Source organism: Pleurodeles waltl, chromosome 3_1, assembly GCF_031143425.1.
Source record: "Pleurodeles waltl isolate 20211129_DDA chromosome 3_1, aPleWal1.hap1.20221129, whole genome shotgun sequence".
NCBI lineage: Eukaryota > Metazoa > Chordata > Amphibia > Caudata > Salamandridae > Pleurodeles > Pleurodeles waltl.
Genome location: NC_090440.1, coordinates 1,335,534,821 through 1,335,561,726, shown reverse-complemented (window position 1 = coordinate 1,335,561,726; position 26,906 = coordinate 1,335,534,821). Strand labels below are relative to the sequence as shown.

Here is a 26,906-nt window from a genome sequence, read left to right as displayed (position 1 = left end):
CCTCGCAAACCAGACCCACCTATCAGGGACAATACAAGAGAGGAGGGTTTCGAGGCTCATATAGGGGTGGACAATTCCCAAGAGCATGGGGAAAATTCAGAAACCCCTAAAACAAGTCAAACCAACAGTGACTTCAGTGTCACAAAACCCCAACACTTAACACCAGTGGGGGGGAGACTTATCGCATACTACAAAAACTGGACACACATAACTACGGACGCATTAGTCCTAGCCATTATCCAACATGGTTATTGCATAGAATTTATAAATTTCCCGCCAGATGTGCCCCCAAGAGCACACAATATGTCCAAACAACACTTACACCTGTTACAACTAGAAGTCCAACCGTTGTTACAAAAACACGCAATAGAGTTAGTACCCAACCATCAAAAAGGAACAGGCGTCTACTCACTATATTTCCTAATTCCAAAGAAAGACAAAACGTTAAGACCCATATTAGACCTCAGAACGCTGAATCTCTTCATCAAATCGGATCACTTCCACATGGTAACACTTCAAGACGTGGTTCCCTTACTCAAAAAAGAGGGCAACATGTCAACATTAGATCTCAAGGATGCCTACTTTCACATACCCATACATCCTTCCCACAGAAAATACTTAAGGTTTGTAATACACGGCGTACACTATCAATTCAAAGTTTTACCGTTCGGGATAACAACAGCTCCAAGGGTATTCACAAAATGCCTTGCAGTAGTAGCCGCTCACATAAGGAGACAGCACATGCACGTATTCCCGTACTTAGACGACTGGCTAATAAAAACCAGCACTCAACAACTGTGTCTTCTTCACACGCAATACGTTATAGAAACTCTACACAAACTAGGATTTTCTATAAATTACTAGAAATCACATCTGCAGCCATCCCAAATACAACAATACTTGGGAGCAACACTCAACACACAAAAAGCGATTGCCACTCCAAGTCCACAAAGGGTACAAGCGTTCCAAAATATAACATTAAATATACATACCAAGTGAGGTTTGTAATGAAACTTCTAGGCATGATGTCTTCATGCATAGCCATTGTCCCAAACGCAAGATTATACATGCGGCCCTTACAACAGTGCCTAGCAAAACAATGGACACAAGCACAGGGTCAACTCCAAGATCTAGTGTTGGTAGACCGCCAGACACACTTCTCGCTTCAATTGTGGAACCCTATAAATTTAAACCAAGGGCGGACATTCCAAGACCCAGTGCCTCAAGACGTGATCACAACAGACGCTTCCATGATGGAATGGGGAGCACACCTCAACCAGCACAGCATACAGGGACAATGGGACAATCAACAAAAACAACTGCGCATAAATCATTTAGAACTGTTGGCAGTGTTTCTAGCATTAAAAGCATTTCAACCACTGATAGCCCACAAACACATTCTTGTCAAAATCGCCGACATGACGGCAATGTATTACCTCAACAAACAAGGAGGGACACACTCGTCACAACTGTGTCTCATAGCACAGAAAATTTGGCATTGGGAAATTCACAATCACATTCGCCTAATAGCACAATACATCCCAGGCATTCAGAACCAGTTGGCCGACAATCTCAGTCGAGATCACCCACAAACACACGAATGGGAAATTCATCCCCAGATCCTACACGATTACTTTCTACGCTGGGGAACACCAAAAATAGACCTATTCGCAACAAAAGAGAGCGCAAGATGCCAAAACTTCGCGTCCAGGTACCCACACCCTCAATCCAAGGGCAATGCGTTATGGATCAGTTGGTCAGGGATATTTGCTTACGCTTTTCCCCCTCTCCCACTCATTCCTTATCTGGTAAACAAACTAAGTCAAAACAGACTCAAACTAATTCTCATAGCACCAACCTGGGCGCGCCAACCATGGTACACAACACTGCTGGACCTATCGGTAGTACCTCACATCAAATTACCAAACAGGCCAGATCTGTTAACTCAACACAAACAACAGATCAGACACCCGAATCTAGCATCGCTCAATCTAGCAATCTGGCCCCATGAAGTCTTAGAATTTGGACACTTAGACCTTACTCAAGAATGTATGGAGGTCATTAAACAAGCTAGAAAACCTACAAGACATTGTTACGCAAACAAATGGAAAAGATTTGTTTATTACTGACACAGTAATCAAATTCAACCACTACATGCTTCCGCAAAGGACATTGTAAGCTACTTATTACACTTACAAAAGTCTAAGCTAGCATTCTCTTCAATTAAAATACATCTCACAGCAATTTCTGCCTATCTGCATATTATACATTCAACATCGCTTTTTAGAATCCCAGTCATCAAAGCATTTATGGAGGGATTAAAAAGAATCATACCCCGAGTACACCACCAGTACCTTTGTGGAACTTTAATATTGTATTAACACGACTCATGGGACCACTCTTGTGAAATGCAATACTTAACTTGGAAAGTAGCCTTTCTAATAGCTATCACATCTCTTAGAAGAGTAAGTGAGATACAAGCATTTACTATACAAGAACCCTTTATACAAATACATAAACATAAAGTGGTTCTTTGTACAAATCTCAAATTCCTACCAAAGGTTATATCACCATTCCACCTAAACCAAACAGTGGAACTCCCAGTCTTCTTTCTACAACCAGACTCAGTAGTCGAAAGAGCCTTACATACATTAGACATAAAAAGAGCACTAATGTATTACATTGACAGAACAAAACAATTTCGTAAAACAAAACAATTGTTCGTAGCCTTCCAAAAACCTCATGCAGGTAATCCTATATCCAAACAAGGCATTGCCAGATGGATAGTTAAATGTATTCAAACTTCCTATATTAAAGCAAAAAGAGATCTACCTATTACACCAAGAGCGCACTCCACTAGGAAAAAAGGTGCCACAATGGCTTTCCTGGGGAATATACCTATGACAGAAATTTGTAGGGCAGCCACCTGGTCTACGCCTCATACATTCACGAAGCATTACTGTGTAGATGGGTTAACAACACAACAAGCCACAGTAGGACAGGCTGTATTAAGAACATTATTTCAGACAACTTCAACTCCTGCAGGCTAAACCACCGCTTTTTGGGGAGATTACTGCTTATTAGTCTATGCGCAGCATGTGTATCTGCAGCTACACATGCCACCGAACGGAAAATGTCACTTACCCAGTGTACATCTGTTTGTGGCATGAGACGCTGCAGATTCTCATGCGCCCTCCCACCTCCCCTGTAGCCGTTATGAGTTGGATGAAAATTGTAAATTTGTAAATAAATATTATTTTAATATACATTATGTACATACATACCTACTCCATTGCATGGCCACATTTAGTACATTCACAACTCCTACCTAACCCTCTGCGGGGAAAACAATCTAAGATGGAGTCGGCACCCATGCGCAATGGAGCCGAAAGGGAGGCGTCCCTCGGTCTCGTGACTAGAAAAGACTTCTTCGAAGAAAAATAGCTTGTAACACTCCGAGCCCAACACTAGATGGCAGGATAATGCACAGCATGTGAATCTGCAGCGTCTCATGCCACGAACAGATGTACACTGGGTAAGTGACATTTTCCATATAGTATTTATTAGAATTAGCATATAGAAACAACAAGCATTGACAGATAATAGCAGAGAATAACTAGGGCCCTATAGGGCAGCCAAACCATATCCTTAAATAGTGGAATGAGAAATGAGGTCCCCCACCCATGGATGTGGAGTAGTTAGAAGGGAGCTGGGAAAACTTTGGACCACAAGAGGTGAGTATCTAGGTTACCCCAGCGACCAGGAGAGCAGAGTTAAGTTACCTGGTCTTCCCAAAGACTTACAAGGTGACTTGGAGAAGGAAGGTTGCAAGACCAGGACCACTCCGATGGAACCCAGTGGTGGATTCCAGAAGAAGAATACCTGCAAAAGAAGGGCACAGAGTCCAGTCCACACAGGAGTGTCCAGTTGGGGCAGGAGCCACTACCCACCCTTCTGTTGATGAAGATCCGAGTCGACGAGGGAAGATGAAGATCTGCTGTGGAGCCCAGGAGCTGCAGAGGGTATTTTGAGTCATGCAGATGATGTCCCATGTCGGCCGCCGGGTCAAAGTTGTTCATTGGTCAGGAGGACCACCAACAAGCCTTGGCAAATGCAAATCTGGGCCGAAGTGGATTTGCAGAGAAGAAGACCATCAAGGTCCAGGGGACTCAATCCTTGGAGGGGTGTCCAGGCTGACCCTCAGCAGTCAGGAGAGCCAGCAGAAGCAGTTGCAGCCCCCACAGGCAACCTACTGGCAGCAGGCACAGTAAGTTGCAGTGAGGCCAAGTCAGCTCAACTGGAGAGGGGTCCCACGTTGCTGAAGCAGCAGAGGAGAGACTGTCCTTGCAAGGATGAAGTGCTGGAAGCCGGGTCTACTTGGAGCCTGAAGATCCCTTGGAGCAGGAGTCAACAATCCTTGGTTGCTGCAAGAACCACGGTGCACATGGGTACTCTCCTGCAAGGAGAGGCAAGGGCTCACCATCTTCCAAGTTGGACAAGAGATAGATAGGACAACTCAGAACCACCACCTGTGTTGGAGATTGTTCCTGGAGGCTGATGACAGAAGATCTCAGCAGCTGGTTGTCGCTGCCTTAGGGGCCTGTGGATGCAGGGAAGTGACTCCTCCACTCCAAGGGAGATTCCTTCTTGAATCTTTGGTGCAGCGGAAGTCTTGCCGACCCCAGAGGATGCACAGCCATGGAAATGTTTCAGTTGCTGGAAGGAGTCGAAGAAACAATCTTGCAGGGTGAGCCATCTCAGCAGTTGCAGGCTTGTTTGGTTCCTGTGAAGTCAAGCAGCAGTTCCGGTAGCCAAGAGCAGAAGAGGTTGATGCAGAGGAGCCCTGGTGGAGTCTTCCATGCTGAATCTAGGGACCTTCCCACAAGGGAGTCCCTAAATAGCCCTAACCGGGGGCTTGGTCACTCTGCAGGGTGACCACCTGTTAGAGGGGGTCTTTGATGTCTGATACCTGCCCTAACCAACCAGATGCTCCCAGGGGCCTCTGCACATCTTGTTTCCAAGATGAGCGAATCATGTGGCTACCTCGATGAGATCTGGGCATCATCCCTGGGGTGGTGATGGACAGGGGATTGGTCACTCCCCTTTCCTTTGTGTGGTTTCGCGCCAGAGCAGGAGACCGGGGGTCCCTGGACTGGTGCAAACCAGATTATTCAAGGAGGGTACTCATTCAAAGCAAGCCAGTGGTGTGTGGAGGCTACCCCTCCCCAGCCATGTATCACCTATTTCCAAGGGAGAGGGTGTTGCCTCCCTTTCCCACAGGAAATCTTTTTTTCTGCCTTCCCCTGCTTGAGCTGGTCAAGCAGCAGGAGGGCAGAAACCTGTCTAAGGGGCTGCATCAGTGTGTGCTGCCCACAAACCCTGGAAGACTAGTAGGAGCAATACTGGGGTGTCCTCTAAGGAGCCTCTGGAGTGCATGGGATCATGCCACCAATGCTGGCATTAGTATTGGGATATGATTCCAACGTTTGGTACCAAACATGCCTAGCTTCGGAATGACTATTATGCAGCTAGACCTCAGTAAGGGAGTGACCTGTGGTCAGTACCCGTGTAAAATAGCTTCCTCGCACTCACAAAGTCTAGTGGATTGGAACCGGAGTTCACAGGGGCACCTCTGCTCATGCGGCGGGGCCCTCAAACACAGGAACCTGCACTCTGCCCTCTGGGCTAGGAGGGCCTACCATAGGGGTGACTTACAGTGACCTGGTGCAGTGACCATGAGTGAAAGGGTGCATGCACCTTTTAACACAGGCTGCAATGGCAGGCCTGCAGACTCAATTTGCATGGGCTCCCATGGGTGGCATAATACATGCTGGCCCCCATGGGGAACCCCTAGTGTACAAATGCCCTGGGTATCTAAGTACCATATACTATGGACTTACAGGAGTACACCAGTATGCCAATTGTTGCCAAAGCAACTAAATATTGAGGAGAGAGCACAATCACTGGGGTCCTGGCTAGCAGAATCCCAGTCAAAACAGTCAAACACACTGATAAACATGTAAAAAGTGGGGGTAGCCATGCTAAAAAGAGTGAATTTCTTACACTAATTTTGATAAAACATCAATTTTAATCAAAGGCTGTGGCGCAGACATGCACCAAAAAATCTGCCCCTTTAGACTAAAATAGTAAAATTTATACCATCAAGTAATTGTAGGCTTTGCAGGTATACCCTAATAATTCGTGCCTAAACGCAATTGACCTTAGCAAGTCAGAACTTCATTCTAAGACGTGCTTCTTACTTTCTTACCTCCACCCCAGACAGACTATTTTGTCCAAAGATCAGGAAGGGTGGCATAGGTTTTGGATTAACAGTACACCTTTGGCATGTCTTAAACTTAACTCGGTTTCACTTATTCAGCAAGAATGGCAGGATGTGGTATTCCTTACGGAAACGTAGCTGTGTGAAGGCTCTATCCTGGCATAATTTAGACTTTGCCATTCAATTGTATCCATGCTTCCCTCACAATCCCCGATTGTGAAAGCCTCTCCTCCTCAATATCTTTTACCCCTACTTTCACTTTGTCTGGAGCTCTACTCTAAAGGCCTCCAGGTCCATCTGCTCATTTTCTTCAGGCTCTTCTTGATATGGGTGCATGTTTGTCAATGCCTAAAGCCAACTTCACCTTACTGGAAGACTTCAACATTCATCTTGACTATGTAAATAGTTGTTCCTCTAAGAATTTACTACAGGATTCTGCATTGCTAGAGCTGACATAAAGAATAACTGGCCTGACTCACGAGAAAGGGCACATTATTGACCCTGTTTTTAGTAACATTTCGAGCTTGCAGGTATTACAGCCCTTGCCAGACCATCGTCTGATTACATTTACCTTGTGCACTCTTACACCTACAAATCCTCTAATAAAGTCCATGTGGATGGATCGCATTTCGTCTAAACTAAACATTGAGGAGTGGAAAGGTATCCTCAGCAATTCCACACCTGAATAAGGTGACCATAATCCCCTGGTCATCTCTTAGATTCTCTGAATGGATTAATAACTCCTTGAATCAGACCATCTCAGTCAAAATTCACAAATGCGTTTGACAAGACAGACAATCTCCATGGTTCAACTCCCACTTACTGTCATTAAAAAAAGATTGCAAAAGACTGGAGAGAAAATGGGAGAAAATCCTCTGATAAGATGAATAAAGGAGAGTACCGGACAGCAGTTAAGAATTATCACTTAGAGTTTATAACCACTCAAGCTTCCTATTATGCTTTTAAGATAGAAAAGGCCTCTAACTTGCCCAGATACATTTTTCCAGTTTTTAAATCTCTTACCAAGCCCAGAACGGAGAGCCCTCTATCAGAACCTGTGATAGTACATTGTAATGATCTTGCTAATTTCTTCTTAAAGAAGTTGACAAATATCTATTCATCATTTTCAGATAGGACGAGGGAACCCGATCTCACCTCCAGAAGGGAGTACTTCAGGAGCTCTTGACCTTGCCTGTCAGCCTTCCCCGCCATCACTGTAAGTCATCTTTCAGCACTATTTTGCTTGGTCAAGTCAGGTTCACCCCTTGATCGAGCCCTCCCTCATATCCTGGAGCAAGGATCAGAGTACACTTTCCCAGTCCTGCAGGAGCTACTTAATCTGTCACTAACAAGTGGGTCAGATTCCCTTTCGTGGAAACTCTCAGTAGTGAAGCCTCTGCTAAGAAAGCCCAGCCCGGACTCCCTTTGTCTTGGAAATTACAGACCTATCTCTCTACTACTATGAGTGGTTAAGCTTTTGGGGAAGCAAGTGTGACATCTATTGTTATTCCAGTATCCAACAAAATCTTCAATCCTACTCACACGGGGTTCAGACCACAACATAGTACCAAAATGACAGCACTGGTGGCAGTAGAAAAATGTATGTTTCTTCTGGACCATGGAGGCTCTGCAGCAGTCATTCTTCTAGATCTTAGTGCCGTATTTGACACTGTAGACTATGTCTCTCTTACCCAGAGAATCATTAATGTGAGTGTAAAAGACAGTTCGTTAAAATGGCTCACATGATTTCTTGAGGGTAGGACCTTTCAAGCGCTATATAAAACATACTTTCCAAATATATTCCCCTTGAGTACCTCCGAGCTCGACATTAAGCCCTAGCCTTTTTGATTTTTACATGCCTCTCCTTGCTGAGATTGTGCAAACATTTGAGTTGTCAGTAGTCTTGTATGCAGACAACACCCAAATAGTATTGTCCATCTCGCATGAGCACGGTTCGAATTCTCATCAACTTGCACACTATTTAAAGAAGTGGCCAATTGGATGGCCAGATGTTGCCCTCAACTCAGCGGACAAAAGATCAAAATCATGCTCTTGAGAACACACTCATCATGGAATCCCAAGCAAGGAAACTCTCAGATAGTTGCTATGCTGTACTCCGAATACTTAGGAATGTATTAGATCTTCTTTCTATCCTTTCCACAAGGTTTATCATACAGGATCTGGTGATATCTCGTCTAGACTATGACTATTACCTGTATCATAACCAATGAATCTGCGTTTAGAAATGGGCTGGGTTTCACCCACCCATCCAAAATTTTGAGAATGGCCATGATTAGACATATATTACAAAAGATCTTGACTGACTGTACTGCCAGTGAAGGGTTGTTGTAGTCAACACAAGTATTATTAGCAGCAAGTAAATCAGCAGGTGGGGGTGAACTGATGCGTGATGCAGCACTACACCATAGGCAAAAGATGAGGCTCAGAAAAAACTGAAGGTAAAGCTCAAAATGCTCACACTTGGATATAATGCTTTCCCCGACTGTGGACATTCTGAGAGCTCACAGCTGCTCAGTATGACCTCAGTACTCTTTCTATGGCCCAGACTGAATAGATGCTGTTGTGTGTCAAATGGAAACAATATGAACAAGTTGCCATCTCATTGGATGTAACAAAAAACTTTTGATTGCGTTGAATGTGCTTATTTGTTTAAGATGGTGTCCGAATTAGAAATAAATGTAGCATTTATCCGAAGGGTTTAATGGTTGTAGTAGTTATCAAACACTAGGATCAATTTTAGAGGGTTTCTGTTGAAAAATCTCCTGGTACTATATGATACCAGTCATGGATGTCTCCTGCTCTTGATGTTGTTTCTTCTGGCAATAGAGACAATGGGTTCAGCTGTTAGACAAAATACAGTAGTGAAATTCATCATGTCCATGACAGTACTTCAGAGCTTATTCTGCTAGCTCTGTTGAACCTCCTTTTATCAGTATTGATCATTATGTGTCATTTAACCCTATATTTTGTTAAAACATCAGTTGGCCGAAGAGTGAAGTTCTCCCATTCACACTGCAAAACATTATGCAGGAAATTACTCTTTTATTTGGGCCATTAAAACCATCAAATGCAGGCGCATAATTGGTTAACAAAAGATTCCATAATATCGCACAAGGCAATATAACGCCTCTTCTGAATACAGTAACTTGAGTATGGATGGTCTTTCTTTTTTGAGCAGGACCAGGTCATAAAGATGAATGTGGGACAGCGTTTCAACTACCATGTGGTAATACCTAGACCTTTGCTAAGAGAAATTTACTTTTCTATTAAGAGATTCCTTTGGGACGAGGAGAAGCCTAGACTTAAGGCAGAAAAACTCTGGGCAGTTCCTCGGGCTGGTGCTTTGCACCTGCATCGCATCTACTCATATTATTTAGCACAGAGCACAGTGCCTTTAGCTTAGATATTTCATGATGAGGGAAGGATATCCGCATGGATGACTATTGAGAACGATCTTACCCAAGCATTTGATATGTTTGGAATAATCTACTGAGTGAGCAAAGTCCCACATGATATACAACATCTGGTACCGATTTCCTTAAGGTACAGCTGGAAGTGCCTGAGAACAGTTCTGCCCCCCCTCAGAATTCCATAATTGAGAATATGGGGGACGTGCTCCGGAGTCTTGTCCAATCTGTGTATAGCTGTAAAAGACCTGTTATTCTTGGTGTCCACGGCAAAGCAAATTCTTCAGATCTGGACTGAAAAGCTAGGCATAGATTACCCACAGAAATATTGGAGAACACTTTACGGTCACCTGATATAAGGGTCATGAGAGGCAAGGCTTAAACTCAGTTCCTTTCTACATGCATATCATTGAACACCACAGAAATTATTTAGGTTTAACATGAGTCCTGACACAAAGTCCTTGCTCTGTGACAAAGACGGTGGAGACATTTTGCACATTTGTTGGTCCTACAATTTACTGGGAACTCACTGGGCATGCACACAGACAGAAATAAGAGTTCCATGTGGACAAAATATTATATTTGTAGCATGTGTTTAACGTAGATACAGATGCTTAGCATTCTCCTGCCACTTAGTGTGGAGCTTGGATATTTGCAACTTATTTTTCATTGAAGAAGTCTTTTTAGTCACAAGGTATTGTGACTCCTCCTATAGACTGTATTCACGCACATTCATTGGCTCTGTTGTTAGATAGTTTTTTTCTGCTGTTGGGTTCAGGTGTTGACTTTGAAGTTTCAGGACCAAAGCTTCGATTCCTACCATGAAGCCTTACCAGCACCATGATTTATAACCTTTTGACGGAAGGCGCAACAACCAACCTCTGGTTCCTTCACATACCTTGATCCGCCAGCCTGGGCTTGGACCGAGTTCGACCTGGGCTTCTAACTTCGCTGCCATCTTCTTTCACTCAACAACACAGAGTGATGGCAAAGACTCCCTTCAGTTTCTGCTCCAAGCGCCACGGCAAGTACTCCAGACAGGATCAACACTCGGTCTGTATCCTCTGTCTGTCCCCAGAACATGGTGAGGCATCGTGTGGAGCTTACCTGGCCTTCCATTCTAAAAACTCTTCGGCATTGAAGGGACCGCCACTGGGCCCATTTCACCATGCAAGTGCACTGAGCAGAAGTTGTGCCCGATAGCTTTGGTGAGCAGTCACTTGTGCTCCAACTGGAAGCAAACTTTGAGGATGCTGAAGCACAATATGTGCCTGTGGATAGCTTCATACTACTTGCCAGCAACAGAGAACCCTCTGCCTACAAGCCATCAACATCCAAAGGTTACATGAGTACTTAAGTGAAAGCCATACAGACTCCATTAAACCATCAACAATGGCTCATAGAACCCAACTGCCCTCAGGCCATGGAGGTATCTGTAAACAGGCAAACGAGTAGACACACGACTCTCCACCTACAGAGGCACTGAAAGGTATCAAAAAGCCAAAAGCACTGACCATGCCATATTCAAAGCCAGCCTCAGTGCCAGCGTCAAAAACGTAAGCTTCGATGCCAGAAAAGCACCAAAAGGCATCAGACCCGAAAATAACCCTTTGGAAGCAATAACACCCTCAGCATCAAAAGCCTACTCTCCAGTCCACGAAACCGTCAGTGCCGAAAATGCCCTCTATGCCAAACCGTCTACGTTGAAGGTACCCTTGGTGCCCAAAACTGCAAAAACACAGTTGGAACCGAAACAACATCTCTCGCACCAACAGATGGTCTCCCTAAAAGGAAAAATACTTTCTAAGAGAAGGCCGTGGGGCTAGATCCACCCAGAGCCACATGGAGGAAACATAAAGACAGGCACGAGCCCCATACTGTTTCTTCAATCTCTAACTTCTCAACCTGCTACTACATCACTTCCTCTACCTTCTCCTCCACCACCTATCATTCCCATGCTACCAGCATCTGCTGCACCACCAGTTCATCCACCATCACCTCAAAACTCCCCTCGCGACAAACCATGGGCATTTCCCGCACCATCATTTATAGGGGACCTTTGCAAAGGGGATAACATTGAGGCATCATAATTTCCTAAAGCACAGGGTGATCCACAGAGTGTCGATGAAGCCTGCGAATATTGCAACATAGATCTCGTCAGTAATACTGATCCCGATCTATGCTCCTCTGAACTCTGACCGCTAGATGACACAAGCACTTACCATGAGGTCCTGCATAGAGCTGCACACTCCTATAAAGTTGAGATGCACACACTAGAGGAGGAGGATGACTTTTTAGTGAAACAATAAGCAGGTCTCAACGAACAGTACAGTTCTTGTGCATGCTAAATGGTAGGCTTAAGCCTTCGATTAGTAATCTTTAAGCAACTGGTAAAATCTAGATTCCTAACCCGAGGAGTAGACAAGAAATATAAGCCCTCCCCTTCTGACCCAATATACATTAAAGCCCATGTTCCTCTGGATTCTTTGGTGGTACACCCTGCCAGAAAACAGCCCAATTCATAAGGCACTGGAGTTGCTTCTCCAATCGATAAGGAGAGCACAGAATATGATGCAGCAGGAAAACTTGTGGCTGGACAGGCAGCCAACCATCTCAAAATATCAAATTCTGTCGGCTTCCTCTCAAGATATAACAGAGGCCAATGGGATGAGTTGTAGGAACTACTGCAGCATCTTTCAGACCAATATCAGCAAGGAGAGGCAGCGCTAGAGGAGGAAGGCAAACTTATTTCTAATGCCACCATCCAATGTGCACTAGATGCAGCAGATACAACTGCAAGGGAGGTTAATACCAGTGTCGGCATCGGGTGCCACGCATAGCTTAGAGTCTCTGGTTTTGAGCCTGATGCCCAGCAGCATCTACTAAAGTTACTATTTGATGGTTAACATCTGTTCGGACCACAAGTAGATGAGATGCTGGAAAAAATAAAGAAAGTTACTGATTACGACAAGGTCATGGATGCACTACAAACCTCCCAATATAGAGGTTCTTTTCATAGAGAACACGGTTGGGAGGCATCAAAAACAAGCACCTCCACAGAAACAGCCACTGTGCAGAAGCAGAAAGTTTCCTATTAGTCCCAATACACCAGAAGGACATACTGTGAGTCACAGTACAAGAACAATAGAAAACAGGGGCTGTGGATCCATTTCCAAAAGAAATATTTCCACAAAGCAGCGTCTCTCTATCCCTCCCCACCTGGCTGATGTAACACTATCACTGAGACAGGGCTCAAATTACAACAGATCAGTGGGTCCTTTCCATCATAGAAGATGGGGACTGTCTAGAGCTCACAGCTATCCCACCCACTATACCACAACATACACAAACTCAACAGACGCTTAACTCTTCAACAAGTGGAGATCCATGCTCTGCTTCAAAAAGGCCATAGAGCAGGTCCCAAAACAACATCAAAGACACGAGGTGTTCTCACTGTACTTCCTAATTTTTAAAAAAGGATGGAACTTTAAGGCCTATCCTAGACCTCAGGCCACTCAACCAGTGCATCCTGTCAGAGCATTTTCATATGGTAACACTCCAAGTAGTAATACTAATGCTACAGCAAGGACACTTCATGACAGCCACAGACCTAAAAGACACCTACTTCCACATTCCAATACATCCAGCCCATCGCTGCTACCTCAGATTTCAAGTAAGTGGCCAACATTACCAGTTCAAGGTGTTTCAAGTTGGAGTAATGACTGCACTGAGAGTTTTCACAAAATGCCTCGTTATAGCAGCAGCTCATCTCAGAAGGGAGGGCACACAGTGCTGCCATATTCAGACGACTGGCTGATTAAAAGTGCAAGTGAACAACACGTCTGCAGGATACTCAAAGGGTAATCAACCTTCTTTACAAATTGGCTTCACGCTCAGTACAACAATCTCACCTTCAACCCTTGCAAGTGCAGCCATTCTTAGGCGCAGCCCTAGATTCTATTGCAGCCAAAGCTGATCGCAGTCCTGCAAGAGTTCAAACGTTTCAGTAAGCATTGCCTCTTTTTTTATCCACATTGTCCAGTTACAGTCACAACAGTGATGAGTTTTCAAGGAATGATGTTGTCATATATCTCCATAGGTCCACACCCAAGGCTGCACCTGCTCCCCTTTCAACACTGTCTTCAGTCACAGTGGTCTCAAGCGGAGGGACATCTACAATATCTAATGTTAGTAGGGCTAGCAACCCATCACTGTCTGCAGTGGTGAAAAGGCAACTATCTCTTGCAGGGTCTGCCCTTCAAAGCCCCAGTCCAGCAAATGACCATTATGACAGATGCATCCCCACAGGGTTGGGGGGGTGCATATGCAAGACCTCACAGTACATGGCCTGTGGTCTCCAACTCAGAAACACTTACACATCACCTAGAGCTTCTTGCAATTCAGCAAGAACACGAGCACGAGTGGGTGATTGACACAACACTGCTCCACTCATATTTCCAACAGTGGGGAACCCCAAATATAGACCTCTTCGCAAAACAACAGAATACGAAATGCCAAAGCTTTGCCTCCAGGTTTCCTCACCCACAATCCAAAGGCAGTGCCCTATGGATCAGCTAGTCAAGGATAGTTGCATAAATATTTTCCACTCATCCCTCACTTTGGTCCAAAGCTCACACAAACATCCCTCTTTCTAATTCTAATAGCCCCCGCTTAGGCACGACAAGCATGGTTCACAACCCTACTACAACTATTGGTTGTACCTCACGAGAACCTGCCACTTTGACCATGTCTTCTGACTCAGGAACAGGGAAAGGTCATACAACCAAACTCCAAGCAGCTGAATCTAGCGAACTGGCTCCTTAAATCTTAAAATTTAGATGCCTCAATCTAACACACGAACGCAAGGCCATTCTAAAACAAGCTTGTAGGGCAACCACACGAGCCTGCTTTGCAGCCAAGTGGAAGAGGTTTGTCCATTATGGCCTAGTCAAACAAATCCAACCACTCTCTCCAGCAGTGCAAGACCTTCTTTGTTATCTATTTCATTTACAACAAGCGGGCCTGGCATATACCTCTATTAGACTACACTTAACAGCACTTGCTGCATACATGATAACAGACAACATATGTTGCTTTTCAAAATTCCATTAATCAAATCATTTATGGAAGGACTAAAAAGAGTCATTCCATCTTCCATCTTACCAGGACCAATCTGGAACCTCGATACTGTTTTCATCAGACTCATGGTTCCACCCTTTGAACCACTACATACATGTGATTTGCAGTTCCTCACATGGAAAGTAGCTTATTAGTCATCAAATCTCTTAGGCAAATAAGCAAACTTCAAGCAAATTTCTTCTAAGTCTAACCAAATAAATTAGTATGTAGAACAAACCCTAAATTCCTCCCTAAAGTAGTCTCCGCATTCCATGCAAATCAAACAGTTGAGCTACCAGTATTCTTTCCTGAACTGGAGTCTGTAGCAGAAAGATCTTGACACACTTCAATGTTAATGGCATTTAGTAAAACACAACAACTTTTTGTTTCCTTTTCAAACCCGCAAAAGGGTTTTGCTATCTCTAAAGCTGAAATCACAAGATGTATTCAAACTTGCTACCACAAAGCTAAGCGATTGGTATCTGTAACTCCACATGCTCACTTCACATGCAAAAAAGGAGCTTCCATGGCTTTTCTAGGAAGCATCCCATTAGCAGATGTCTGTAAAGCAGCTGCATAGAACAAACCTCATACAGTCATAAAACACTATTGTGTTGATGTTTTAGCTAATCCAGAAGCTGGAGTGGGTTAAGCTATCTACTTTTTCAAACATCTACGTGAACCAATAGTTAACCATCGCTTTTGGGGCACACTGCTTTACATTCAATGCTAAGCATATGTATCTACGACCAACACATGCTACGAGCGGAATACGTTCCTTCCCTCTAAGCATCTATTTTTAGAGTATAGTGCCGTAGTTTCATATGCACCCAACCTCTTTCTTGGAAGCTAAACACTGGCGTGCACACCTCTCTACTAAAACACTCAATCTTATCTTGACTTTACCTACATGTTCATCATTTCTTTCATGGTACTGCTCCTGTCCTAAGTTCACCCGAAGAGCTGAAAAGCAGTCTAACAAAGGAGCCCTATAAAATTGTGCAATACAGACGATAGGAGGAGTCACAACACCTCATGACTCGAAAGACTTCATCGAAGAAAAACAATTTGTAAATGTCCAAGCTCAACACTAGATGGAATAGGCTACGCATATGAATCTAAGGCACTACACACTACGAATAGATGCTTACAGGGTAAGTAACATTCGTTCGGTGGTTATGGTGATCGCGAAAACTAATATAGAAAATAAATGACCGCCTATCCATATTTGAGGGAATATGGTGACAATTCTTACCAGATAGACTGTCACATTAGTGAGCTCCTTGGCAGAATACACACAGAAATAATTAGTCCTATAGGTACTAGTGTACTGTTACATATTTGTATAATGGATAGTGGCTTCAGATTCGATTGTGCAGAACCCAGAGCCAACTAACAGATTAAGGGCCTGATTTGGATTTCAGCATATTTACTCCGTCACACCGTTGACTGATAGCCTGTCCGCCAAAATATAAATCCCATTCTAACCTATGGATTTATGTTTTGGTGGATGGGCTAATTTTTACCATTGTGATGTAGTAACCAGACCACCAAAATCTAAATCAGGCCCTAACTCCTAAAGGTGGGGGCTTCCCGCTTGAATGGATCAGAGATAAGGGCTTTTTTTCTTTTCCTCTGATTATGTAGGTTGACTTTTATGTTACTGGAAAATATTTTGCTGAAGTATCCTATTTAAATATTGTAAAATAGATTATCATAGTTAGCATGATATGTTTAGCGATGTCTTATAGTGTATCACATGTGGTTCATATCAATGCTGTTCATATATTTAGGCTTGGATGTAAAGAGGAATAAAGACCTAAACAAATCTCTTGAAACAGATGCAGGGGTTTTGTAATACAGAAATAGTAGATCTTTCTGAAGTCGTATGTGAAGCCAGCAAAGAGAGAGAGAAAATACATAAACGAGGTAAAGGGAATTTTCTTATGATCTTTGACGGTAGCACAATTTTTACAGAAAGTTTTGGTCTACTTTATTCAAATAGTTATCCTTTGTACAGATGGGTAGGCTAAACTAACACAAGGCCAGTACTGTTTTAACAATGCGGACTACACATGAACAAAAAAACATTGTGCATTTGTAGGCATGTGGGAAGGCTGAGACAACAGGCAAGCTTAATTCCTCACTGGAGGTCAAAAATTAGTTGTATTCAAGAGGGAAAAAAATCTGTTAACCACAATTGGTAAGCGGTATACCTCCTTTTTTCTGCTACCTCAATTTTTGACTGAGATTTTGTTTACAAAAATATCAGTAAATTCAACTAGCCCCAAAGAAAGAAGAGACCCCCATCAAACAAGTTCATATTGGATAGAACTGGTTCAGTGTTAAAAAAAACTCTAGCATCAACATTTGGGTTTTTATAAACCCAGAAAAATTGCCACCTTCTTGATTTCTCACTGTCATATTTTAACTGTTGACTTTACTTGCCTTTATGTAAACAAAACAAAACTATTCCTCTGTGTTGCTACCCCAGTGGTTGGATATTGATTGTGTTATTTAACGCGTCATGCTGCATCTAACTATTACCACTCAAATAAGTCATCCATTGCTCAGCCTCACTTCTCCGGGAGAGTCTTTTGCCCAAATGGAGTAACTTGGCTATCCAGTTGGAATGCATCAGTGTGGTGGACATGGGACACAAGCTGTGATCACCAGTGACAATACATGGTACTGCCCAGTAACCTCTGACTGGCTCAGAACACCAAGAAAATGCTAGACGTTCACAAGCTTCTCAGAGCTGAGCCTGACATTGAAATTTCCTGGCTGTACCTGATGGCCTTTCTGAGGTTACGGGATTGGGGGGAACCCCATGGATCAATCTGTTTTTTACGTGTCTCCATCCTGCTGTAGAGGAGTCTTTGGGACTGGTGGCTCTGTAGTAGCTATGGCTAGCTTTCACCTGTTTAGAGTGGCGGGGTCCTGGGCATTATGGCTGTTCTGGGGGTTTATGACACTGAGTGAACAATATTAACCTAGCATTGTGCCTCACTTCTGCCTCTCCATCCCCTCTCTGCAGTACAACTACGACAAGAGCATTGTGGACAGTGGGACCACGAACCTGAGGCTGCCAAAGAAGGTGTTTGAGGCAGCAGTTAGTGCTATTAAAATGGCATCCTCGGTGAGTAAATGGTGATCCTCCTCAAAGAGCAGTGCAGCTCACCAGTCTTAGACTACATTCACTAGTATATTGCCTTTTGTCAGTTTATAGGAGCAAAGATGTGATTGTTTGCAGTGTGGTCCACCCAAATCTTAACAATAAAACCATGGCAGATCAATCTATGTGCACAAATCCTGGCCTGGCCAAACAGAAAAACAAAATCATATTGGATGGCATGCTTGAGTTAATCTCAGCCACTGGTAATAACTCTGTGGCAATTTCTAGTGCATTGATTTTTTTTTTTACTCACGGTGCCACAGTAATCGGGGACAAATCTGTATCCAAAACAGTTTTGCCCGTTTTTCACTTAAAAAAACTGGGCAGTCTAAATCGCCAGGACACAGTGAAAAAAAAAAGTACACAATTTTAAGATTATAGGGCTTTACATAAAGAGGCATTGCTGAACTTCATCAAGTCCTAGCACTAGGTAATCTTTGAATGTTGGATGACATTTTCTGTTCAATGAATGACGACAACGTTAACTTTGAGGGTGCCATTTGTCATATGAAATTATATGTGCCTACGAAGACTTCGTGAGGACTACATAAAGGCCAGATATATCATAATATGTAAACTGTAGATTCTTAAGTGTGTGTACTTTATTTTTCACATCACTGTACATCCCCCCTGAATGGGAATACAAATAGCCCCAGACCAGTCCGGCCTGGTTTGTTATCGTTGGTGAGATGCACCCTATGGCCTATGGTACAGCAAGCTCAGACCAATGTCATGGTCTTAATTTTCCAAGCCCCTTCCCACAGTGGGCCAGTAGCCCAGCATTTCACAATAGCTCCCAGTGAGTATCCAGACATTACTAGTTGATATGAGTACTTTGGTTCAATGGCATCTGTCGCTGTAGATACACATGTTCTGCATAGCTCGCCATCTGGTGTTGGGTCGGAGTGTTACAAGTTGTTTTTCTTCGAAGAAGTCTTTCGAGTCACGGGACCGAGTGACTCCTCCTTCTGTCTCCATTGCGCATGGGCGTCGACTCCATCTTCGATTGTTTTCTTTCCGCCATCGGGTTCGGACGTGTTCCTGTCGCTCCGAGTTTCGGAACGGAAAGTTAGTTAATATCGGAAGATTTTCATCGGTATTGTTGCGTTCGGGATCGGCGTAGTTAGATTCAACACCGCATCGAAGATCGACGCGCTCCGGTGCCCTTCGGGGTAGTTTTCGATCCCCCGTCGGGGCCTGGTCGGCCCGACCGCGTGTCGAACAACGTCGATGGAACGGACCCCGTTCCGTTTTTGTCCCAAATGCCACAACAAATACCCGTATACAGACCAACATTTGGTCTGTAACCTGTGCCTGTCACCTGAGCACAGTGAAGAGACTTGCGAGGCTGGTCGTGCGTTCCGGTCCCGAAAGACACTCAGTGACCGTCGAGCCAAGAGACTTCAGATGGCGTCCACGCCGACAGCGCACCGAGAGTTCGAGGAACAAGAGGAAGAAGAAACCTTTTCGATCCACGAATCGGACTCCGAGGAATTCGACGATCAAAGAACCGTGAGTAAGACGTCGAAAACAACACATAAGAAAAGTGTCAAGGCCCAGGGGACGCCACTGCCACCAGGCCATGGCTCCACCCATAAATTCGGTGACCGACCATCGGCACCGAAAAAGGCCCAAACAGTGCCGAGATCGTCCGACTCCGGTCGAGACACCGGCACGCAGCCTTCTCGGGATCGAGAAAGTGCTGGAGAAAAGCAACGACACCGAGATAGGGGTGTAGAAGCGGCTCGACGCCGAGACAGCGGCACCGACGAAGATCAACGCCGAGAGGTTTCGACTCCAAAAAAGAAAAAAGCCACCTCGGAGCCGAAAAAAGATACAGGCAGGGTTTCGGTGCCGAAACAACCCGTAACCGACCCAGGTCCAGGCTCTTATACAGAGGAGCAATCACTGTCCTCTCAGATGCGAAAGCATAGGTTTGAGGAAGAGCTGCAATCCACCGAAGTGGACCATACGCAAAAACGTATTTTCATACAGCAGGGAACAGGAAGAATAAGCACCCTTCCCCCTATTAGGAGAAAAAGGAGACTGGAGTTTCAAACAGACCAGGCGCCACAAACAAAAATGGTGAAAAAGGTGACTCCGCCACCCTCTCCTCCACCTGTAATTAACGTCTCACCAGCGCAAACTCCGTCACATTCCCCGGCTCACACCACCATGAGCCAAGGTGACCAGGATCAAGACGCTTGGGACTTATATGACGCCCCAGTGTCGGACAACAGTCCGGAGGCATATCCAACAAAGCCCTCACCACCAGAAGACAGCTCAGCATACTCTCAAGTGGTGGCTAGAGCAGCACAATTCCACAACGTAAACCTCCACTCAGAACAAGTCGAGGATGACTTTTTATTCAACACCCTCTCCTCCACCCACAGCTCCTACCAAAGCCTGCCTATGCTGCCAGGTATGCTTCGGCACGCAAAGGAAATATTCAAGGAGCCGGTCAAAAGTAGGGCAATAACGCCAAGGGTGGAAAAGAAGTATAAGGCACCTCCTACAGACCCTGTTTTCATCACCACACAGCTGCCACCAGATTCCGTCGTAGTAGGAGCAGCTCGGAAAAGAGCCAACTCCCACACATCTGGGGATGCACCACCCCCAGATAGAGAGCCGCAAGTTCGATGCAGCTGGGAAAAGAGTCGCAGTACAAGCTGCAAACCAGTGGCGTATCGCTAACTCTCAAGCACTACTTGCGCGCTATGACAGAGCCCATTGGGATGAGATGCAACACCTCATCGAGCATCTTCCCAAGGAACTACAAAAGAGGGCAAAGCAGGTGGTTGAGGAAGGACAGAACATATCAAATAACCAGATACGATCTTCTATGGACGCAGCAGACACAGCTGCAAGAACAATTAATACATCTGTGACCATTAGAAGGCACGCATGGCTAAGAACGTCTGGGTTCAAACCAGAGATACAGCAGGCAGTGCTCAATATGCCATTCAACGAAAAACAACTTTTCGGACCAGAAGTGGACACGGCAATCGAAAAACTTAAAAAAGACACTGACACTGCTAAAGCCATGGGCGCACTCTACTCCCCGCAGAGCAGAGGAACCTATAGCACCTTCCGCAAGACACCCTTTAGAGGGGGGTTTCGGGGTCAGGCCACACAAGCCAGCACCTCACAGACAACACCGTCCAGCTACCAGGGACAGTACCAGAGGGGAGGCTTTCGGGGCCAATACAGAGGACAATTCCCTAGGAATAGGGGAAAATTTCAAAGCCCCAAAACCCCTACAACCAAGCAGTGACTCAGATGTCACTCACCCCCTCCACACAACACCAGTGGGGGGAAGAATAGGTCATTATTACAAAGCATGGGAGGAAATAACTACAGACACTTGGGTCTTAGCAATTATCCGACATGGTTATTGCATAGAATTCCTACAATTCCCTCCAAACATACCACCAAAAGCACAGAATTTATCAAAACAACATTCCGAACTTCTGGAAATAGAAGTTCAAGCACTATTGCAAAAGAATGCAATCGAATTAGTACCAAACACGCAAACAAACACAGGAGTCTATTCACTGTACTTCTTAATACCAAAAAAGGACAAAACACTGAGACCAATCCTAGACCTCAGAATACTAAACACCTACATCAAATCAGACCACTTTCACATGGTCACGCTACAAGAAGTGTTACCATTGCTAAAACTACAGGACTACATGACAACCTTAGACCTCAAAGACGCGTATTTCCATATACCAATACATCCGTCGCACAGGAAATACCTACGGTTCGTATTCAAAGGAATACATTACCAATTCAAATTATTGCCTTTTGGTTTAACAACCGCACCAAGAGTCTTTACAAAATGTCTAGCAGTAGTGGCTGCACACATCAGAAGGCAGCAAATACATGTATTCCCGTATCTAGACGACTGGCTAATCAAAACTAATTCACTAACAAAGTGCTTACAACACACAAATCAAATCATACAAACCCTCTACAAACTAAGTTTCACCGTCAACTTTGCAAAATCCAACATTTTGCCGTGCAAAGTACAACAATACCTGGGAGCCATAATAGACACAACAAAAGGAGTAGCCACTCCAAGTCCACAAAGAATTCAAAATTTCAACAAGATCATACAACGCATGTATCCAACACAAACAATACAAGCAAAGTTGATATTACAACTCCTAGGCATGATGTCTTCATGCATAGCCATTGTCCCGAACGCAAGACTACACATGAGGCCCTTACAACAGTGCCTAGCATCACAATGGTCACAAGCACAGGGTCACCTTCTAGATCTGGTGTTGATAGACCGCCAAACTTACCTCTCGCTTCTATGGTGGAACGGTATAAATTTAAACAAAGGGCGGCCATTCCAAGACCCAGTGCCACAATACGTAATAACAACAGATGCTTCCATGACGGGGTGGGGAGCACACCTCGATCAATACAGCATACAAGGACAATGGAACGTACATCAAACAAAACTGCATATAAATCACCTAGAAATGCTAGCAGTTTTTCAAGCATTAAGGGCTTTCCAACCAATTATAACTCACAAATACATTCTTGTCAAAACAGACAACATGACAACAATGTATTATCTAAACAAACAGGGGGGGACACACTCAACGCAGTTGAGCCTTCTAGCACAGAAGATATGGCGATGGGCAATTCACAACCACATTCGCCTAATAGCGCAGTTTATTCCAGGGATCCAGAATCAACTTGCAGACAATCTCTCTCGAGATCACCAACAGGTCCACGAATGGGAAATTCACCCCCAAATTCTAAACACTTACTTCAGACTCTGGGGAACACCTCAAATAGACTTGTTTGCAACAAGAGAGAACGCAAAATGCCAAAACTTTGCATCCAGATACCCACACAGGCAGTCCCAAGGCAATGCCCTATGGATGAACTGGTCAGGGATATTTGCCTACGCTTTTCCTCCTCTCCCTCTCCTTCCTTATCTGGTAAACAAATTGAGTCAAAACAAACTCAAACTCATTTTAATAGCACCAACTTGGGCAAGGCAACCCTGGTACACAACACTGCTAGACCTATCAGTAGTACCCCACATCAAATTGCCCAACAGGCCGGATCTGTTAACACAACACAACCAACAGATCAGACATCCAGATCCAGCATCGCTAAATCTAGCAATCGGGCTCCTGAAATCCTAGAATTCGGACACTTACAACTTACCCAAGAATGTATGGACGTCATAAAGCAAGCCAGAAGGCCGTCCACTAGGCACTGCTATGCAAGTAAATGGAAGAGGTTTGTCTGCTACTGCCATCATAATCAGATCCAACCTTTACACGCAACTCCAAAGGACGTAGTGGGTTACTTGCTTCACTTACAAAAATCTAACCTAGCCTTCTCTTCCATTAAAATACACCTTGCGGCAATATCTGCATACCTGCAGACTACCTATTCAACTTCCCTATATAGGATACCAGTCATTAAAGCATTCATGGAAGGCCTTAAAAGAATTATACCACCAAGAACACCACCTGTTCCTTCATGGAACTTAAATGTTGTCTTAACAAGACTCATGGGTCCACCTTTTGAACCCATGCACTCTTACGAAATACAGTTCCTAACCTGGAAGGTTGCATTTCTCATCGCCATTACATCTCTAAGAAGAGTAAGCGAAATTCAGCCGTTTACAATACAAGAACCTTTTATACAACTACACAAAAATAAAGTCGTCCTAAGGACTAATCCTAAATTTTTACCAAAGGTTATTTCACCGTTCCACCTAAATCAAACAGTGGAACTACCAGTGTTCTTCCCACAGCCAGATTCCGTAGCTGAGAGGGCACTACATACATTAGATGTCAAAAGAGCATTAATGTACTACATTGACAGAACGAAAAACATCAGAAAGACTAAACAACTATTTATTGCATTCCAAAAACCTCATGCAGGAAACCCAATATCAAAACAAGGTATAGCCAGATGGATAGTTAAATGCATCCAAATCTGCTACCTTAAAGCAAAACGACAACTGCCCATTACACCAAGGGCACACTCAACCAGAAAAAAAGGTGCTACCATGGCCTTTCTAGGAAACATCCCAATGCAAGAAATATGTAAGGCAGCCACATAGTCTACCCCACACACGTTCACCAAGGACTACTGTGTAGACGTGTTATCCGCACAGCAAGCCACAGTAGGTCAAGCTGTGTTAAGAACATTATTACAAACCACTTCCATTCCTACAGGCTGAGCCACCGCTTTTGGGGAGATAACTGCTTACTAGTCTATGCAGAACATGTGTATCTACAGCGACAGATGCCATCGAACTGAAAATGTCACTTACCCAGTGTACATCTGTTCGTGGCATCAGTCGCTGGAGATTCACATGTGCCCACCCACCTCCCCGGGAGCCTGTAGCAGTTCGGAAGTTAGCTTCAACTTTGTACATTTGTATATATATTATTTTAACCTTAAATAGGTACATACTTAGTCACTCCATTGCATGGGCACTATTACTACAACACAACTCCTACCTCACCCTCTGCGGGGAAAACAATCGAAGATGGAGTCGACGCCCATGCGCAATGGAGACAGAAGGAGGAGTCACTCGGTCCCGTGACTCGAAAGACTTCTTCGAAGAAAAACAACTTGTAACACTCCGACCCAACACCAGATGGCGAGCTATGCAGAACATGTGAATCTCCAGCGACTGATGCCACGAACAGATGTACACTGGGTAAGTGACATTTTCATTCCCTTACCACTACTCTCTCATCTTGCCTTTGACAGACAGAGAAGTTTCCCGATGGATTCTGGTTGGGGGAGCAGCTGGTATGCTGGCAAGTGGGCACCACGCCGTGGCACATCTTTCCAGTCATTTCTCTGTACCTAATGGGCGAGGCCACAAACCAGTCTTTCCGGATAACCATCCTTCCACAGGTGAGTAGAGACTCGATAGAGTTTTGGGGTAGGGCTGGTTTAGGGGAAGGTTACGGAGGAGTGAGAGAGTATGTCTAAGGAATGATTTGCACTGTTGAAAAAAAGGATTGTTTTGTAAATTGTGCATGTGTATTCAGGAGTGTGGAAATTAGTAGGGCATTATAAGTGATTGGGGGCTTGAAATAAATGAGTGTCTTTGAAGCTACTGAGTTGCATAGGAGTGAGCAGGTGTCTGGGGAGTGAATGTGGGTTAAGTAGAAATGGAGCAGGCTTCTATAGTTAAAACCTTGTGATCCTGATAGTAAATCAGGGCTGCTAAGTCCCTGGCCTGTTTTGTCCAGCCTGCAATGGAGAGCCAATCGGCTGGCTGATGCCAGAGGCCTTGGAGACCCTCACTGTAGGTGCTGTGGTTACTGTTGATCTACCTGGGGAACAGGTCCAGGAATGGGAGGTTCCTTGTCGGCGAGCAGCAGGCTGTCTCTGCTGAGCTTCACCATAGCACTGAATTATTGGTTTTGTGACCAGTTTTGGAGGCCAGTGCCTGATGCTGCATTGAATGAAAACCTTGACATTCAGTCACTCCCCAGTTCTCACTATAAAACATGGTGGTGGTGGGAGTTGTCTGGCACCTTGTCAGAAACTACTGATGGTGGGAAATCCAAAACTGAGCAGGGCAGGAAAACATTGGTAGCCATCTTGATGTGCTGTGACCCTCAATATTAGTAGGTGGAATCTGGTTACTTATTTGTAGCCTATAATGCTAATGCTGGTAAGAGTACAAGTTGGCATGAAGTTGAGAAGTGGAGTGACTACGTGAAATGGACTTAATATTCAGCGACATTGTGACAATAACTCAAGTTCAAGAACATGTTATGTAATCGCATTACTGATCCATTGGGCTGTCTGGCGGTTGTATTGTGCTTTCCCATTATATAATGCTGACCTCCTACAAGTGAACTGATTACTGCACCTCAGTTTCCACTCATCCAACATTATGGTAAAACTGACTCCTTAACTCATACAATGATCCAAATAAAAGACAGAATGAACACACATCCAAACAGAGAAAGGACGATTTCAAATGCTGAGGTTGGCATTAAGATGCTAGATGGGAAACTATTGAGGGTACACCACAGCCAGTAATGAAGGCCATGAAGGGAGTGCAGACAGCAGTATTACCATAATTATTAGATTCCCAGAGATTACAGCTATGGAGAAAATGAAAATGTTTTTGGAGGAACTAAAACCTTGATTGTTTGAGAGTGAGGCATTGGTTACAATTTGGTTGTGGAACAAGCATACAGAGTGCTTAAGCAGCTGCTGTTTCCAAGCCAGTCAATGTCTCTGATAACACCTAATTGATGAATTATCAAGAGAGGGATGCAGAAATGAACAAATAGAGGGAAAACAATAGCTTGGAAATGAAGTGGCCAGATCTTATTCCCAGATTTTACCATGACAGGAAATGTTATGTTCATATAGAACAAGTTGCTTAACTTTGGTAATGCTTTTTCTGGTGGATATCCCAGGTGGAGGTCCCAGGCCAGCTCTGTCCTGCTGCTGCCTCCCTTTCCTGTTTGCTGCCTCGGTATCACTACATTCTCCTCCTCTCCCCCTGTTTTTCTGAGTGCTTTCTCCTGCTTCATGCCTCTGTTTCACTGCTGTCTTCCTCCTTTCCATCTGTGTTTCTCAGTGCTGTTTCCTGCTTTCTGCCTTGTTTTCACAACTTTCTCCCCATTCCCTCCATTTTTCTGAATGCTTTCTTCCTCCTTTCCCTCCGTTTTTCTGAGTACTTTCTCCTGCTTTTTGCTTTCTTTCTTTCTCTGTTCATTCTTTTTTCCCCACATTCCCACCTGCCGCCAGTTTTCCCGCTTTCTGCCTAGCCCATCTGCAGCCTCCCGTTGCCCCTACCTCCTCCCAGGACCTACTTAATGGAGACCGCAGCGCGACTACATTGAGCAGGTCCCAGGCCAGCTCTCCCCTGCCTTTG

At 44.4% G+C, this 26,906-nt stretch overlaps 1 protein-coding gene across 1 annotated transcript in view; it reads left to right on the top strand.

The window, feature by feature from the left end:
* Positions 1 to 26,906, top strand: part of BACE1 (beta-secretase 1) — a 164,468-nt gene that overhangs the window by 70,209 nt on the left and 67,353 nt on the right. The window contains exons 6-7 of the mRNA XM_069224716.1: positions 17,864 to 17,965; positions 24,767 to 24,916. Coding sequence (XP_069080817.1) covers positions 17,864 to 17,965; positions 24,767 to 24,916 — 252 coding nt within the window. The remainder of the gene's footprint in view (positions 1 to 17,863; positions 17,966 to 24,766; positions 24,917 to 26,906) is intronic.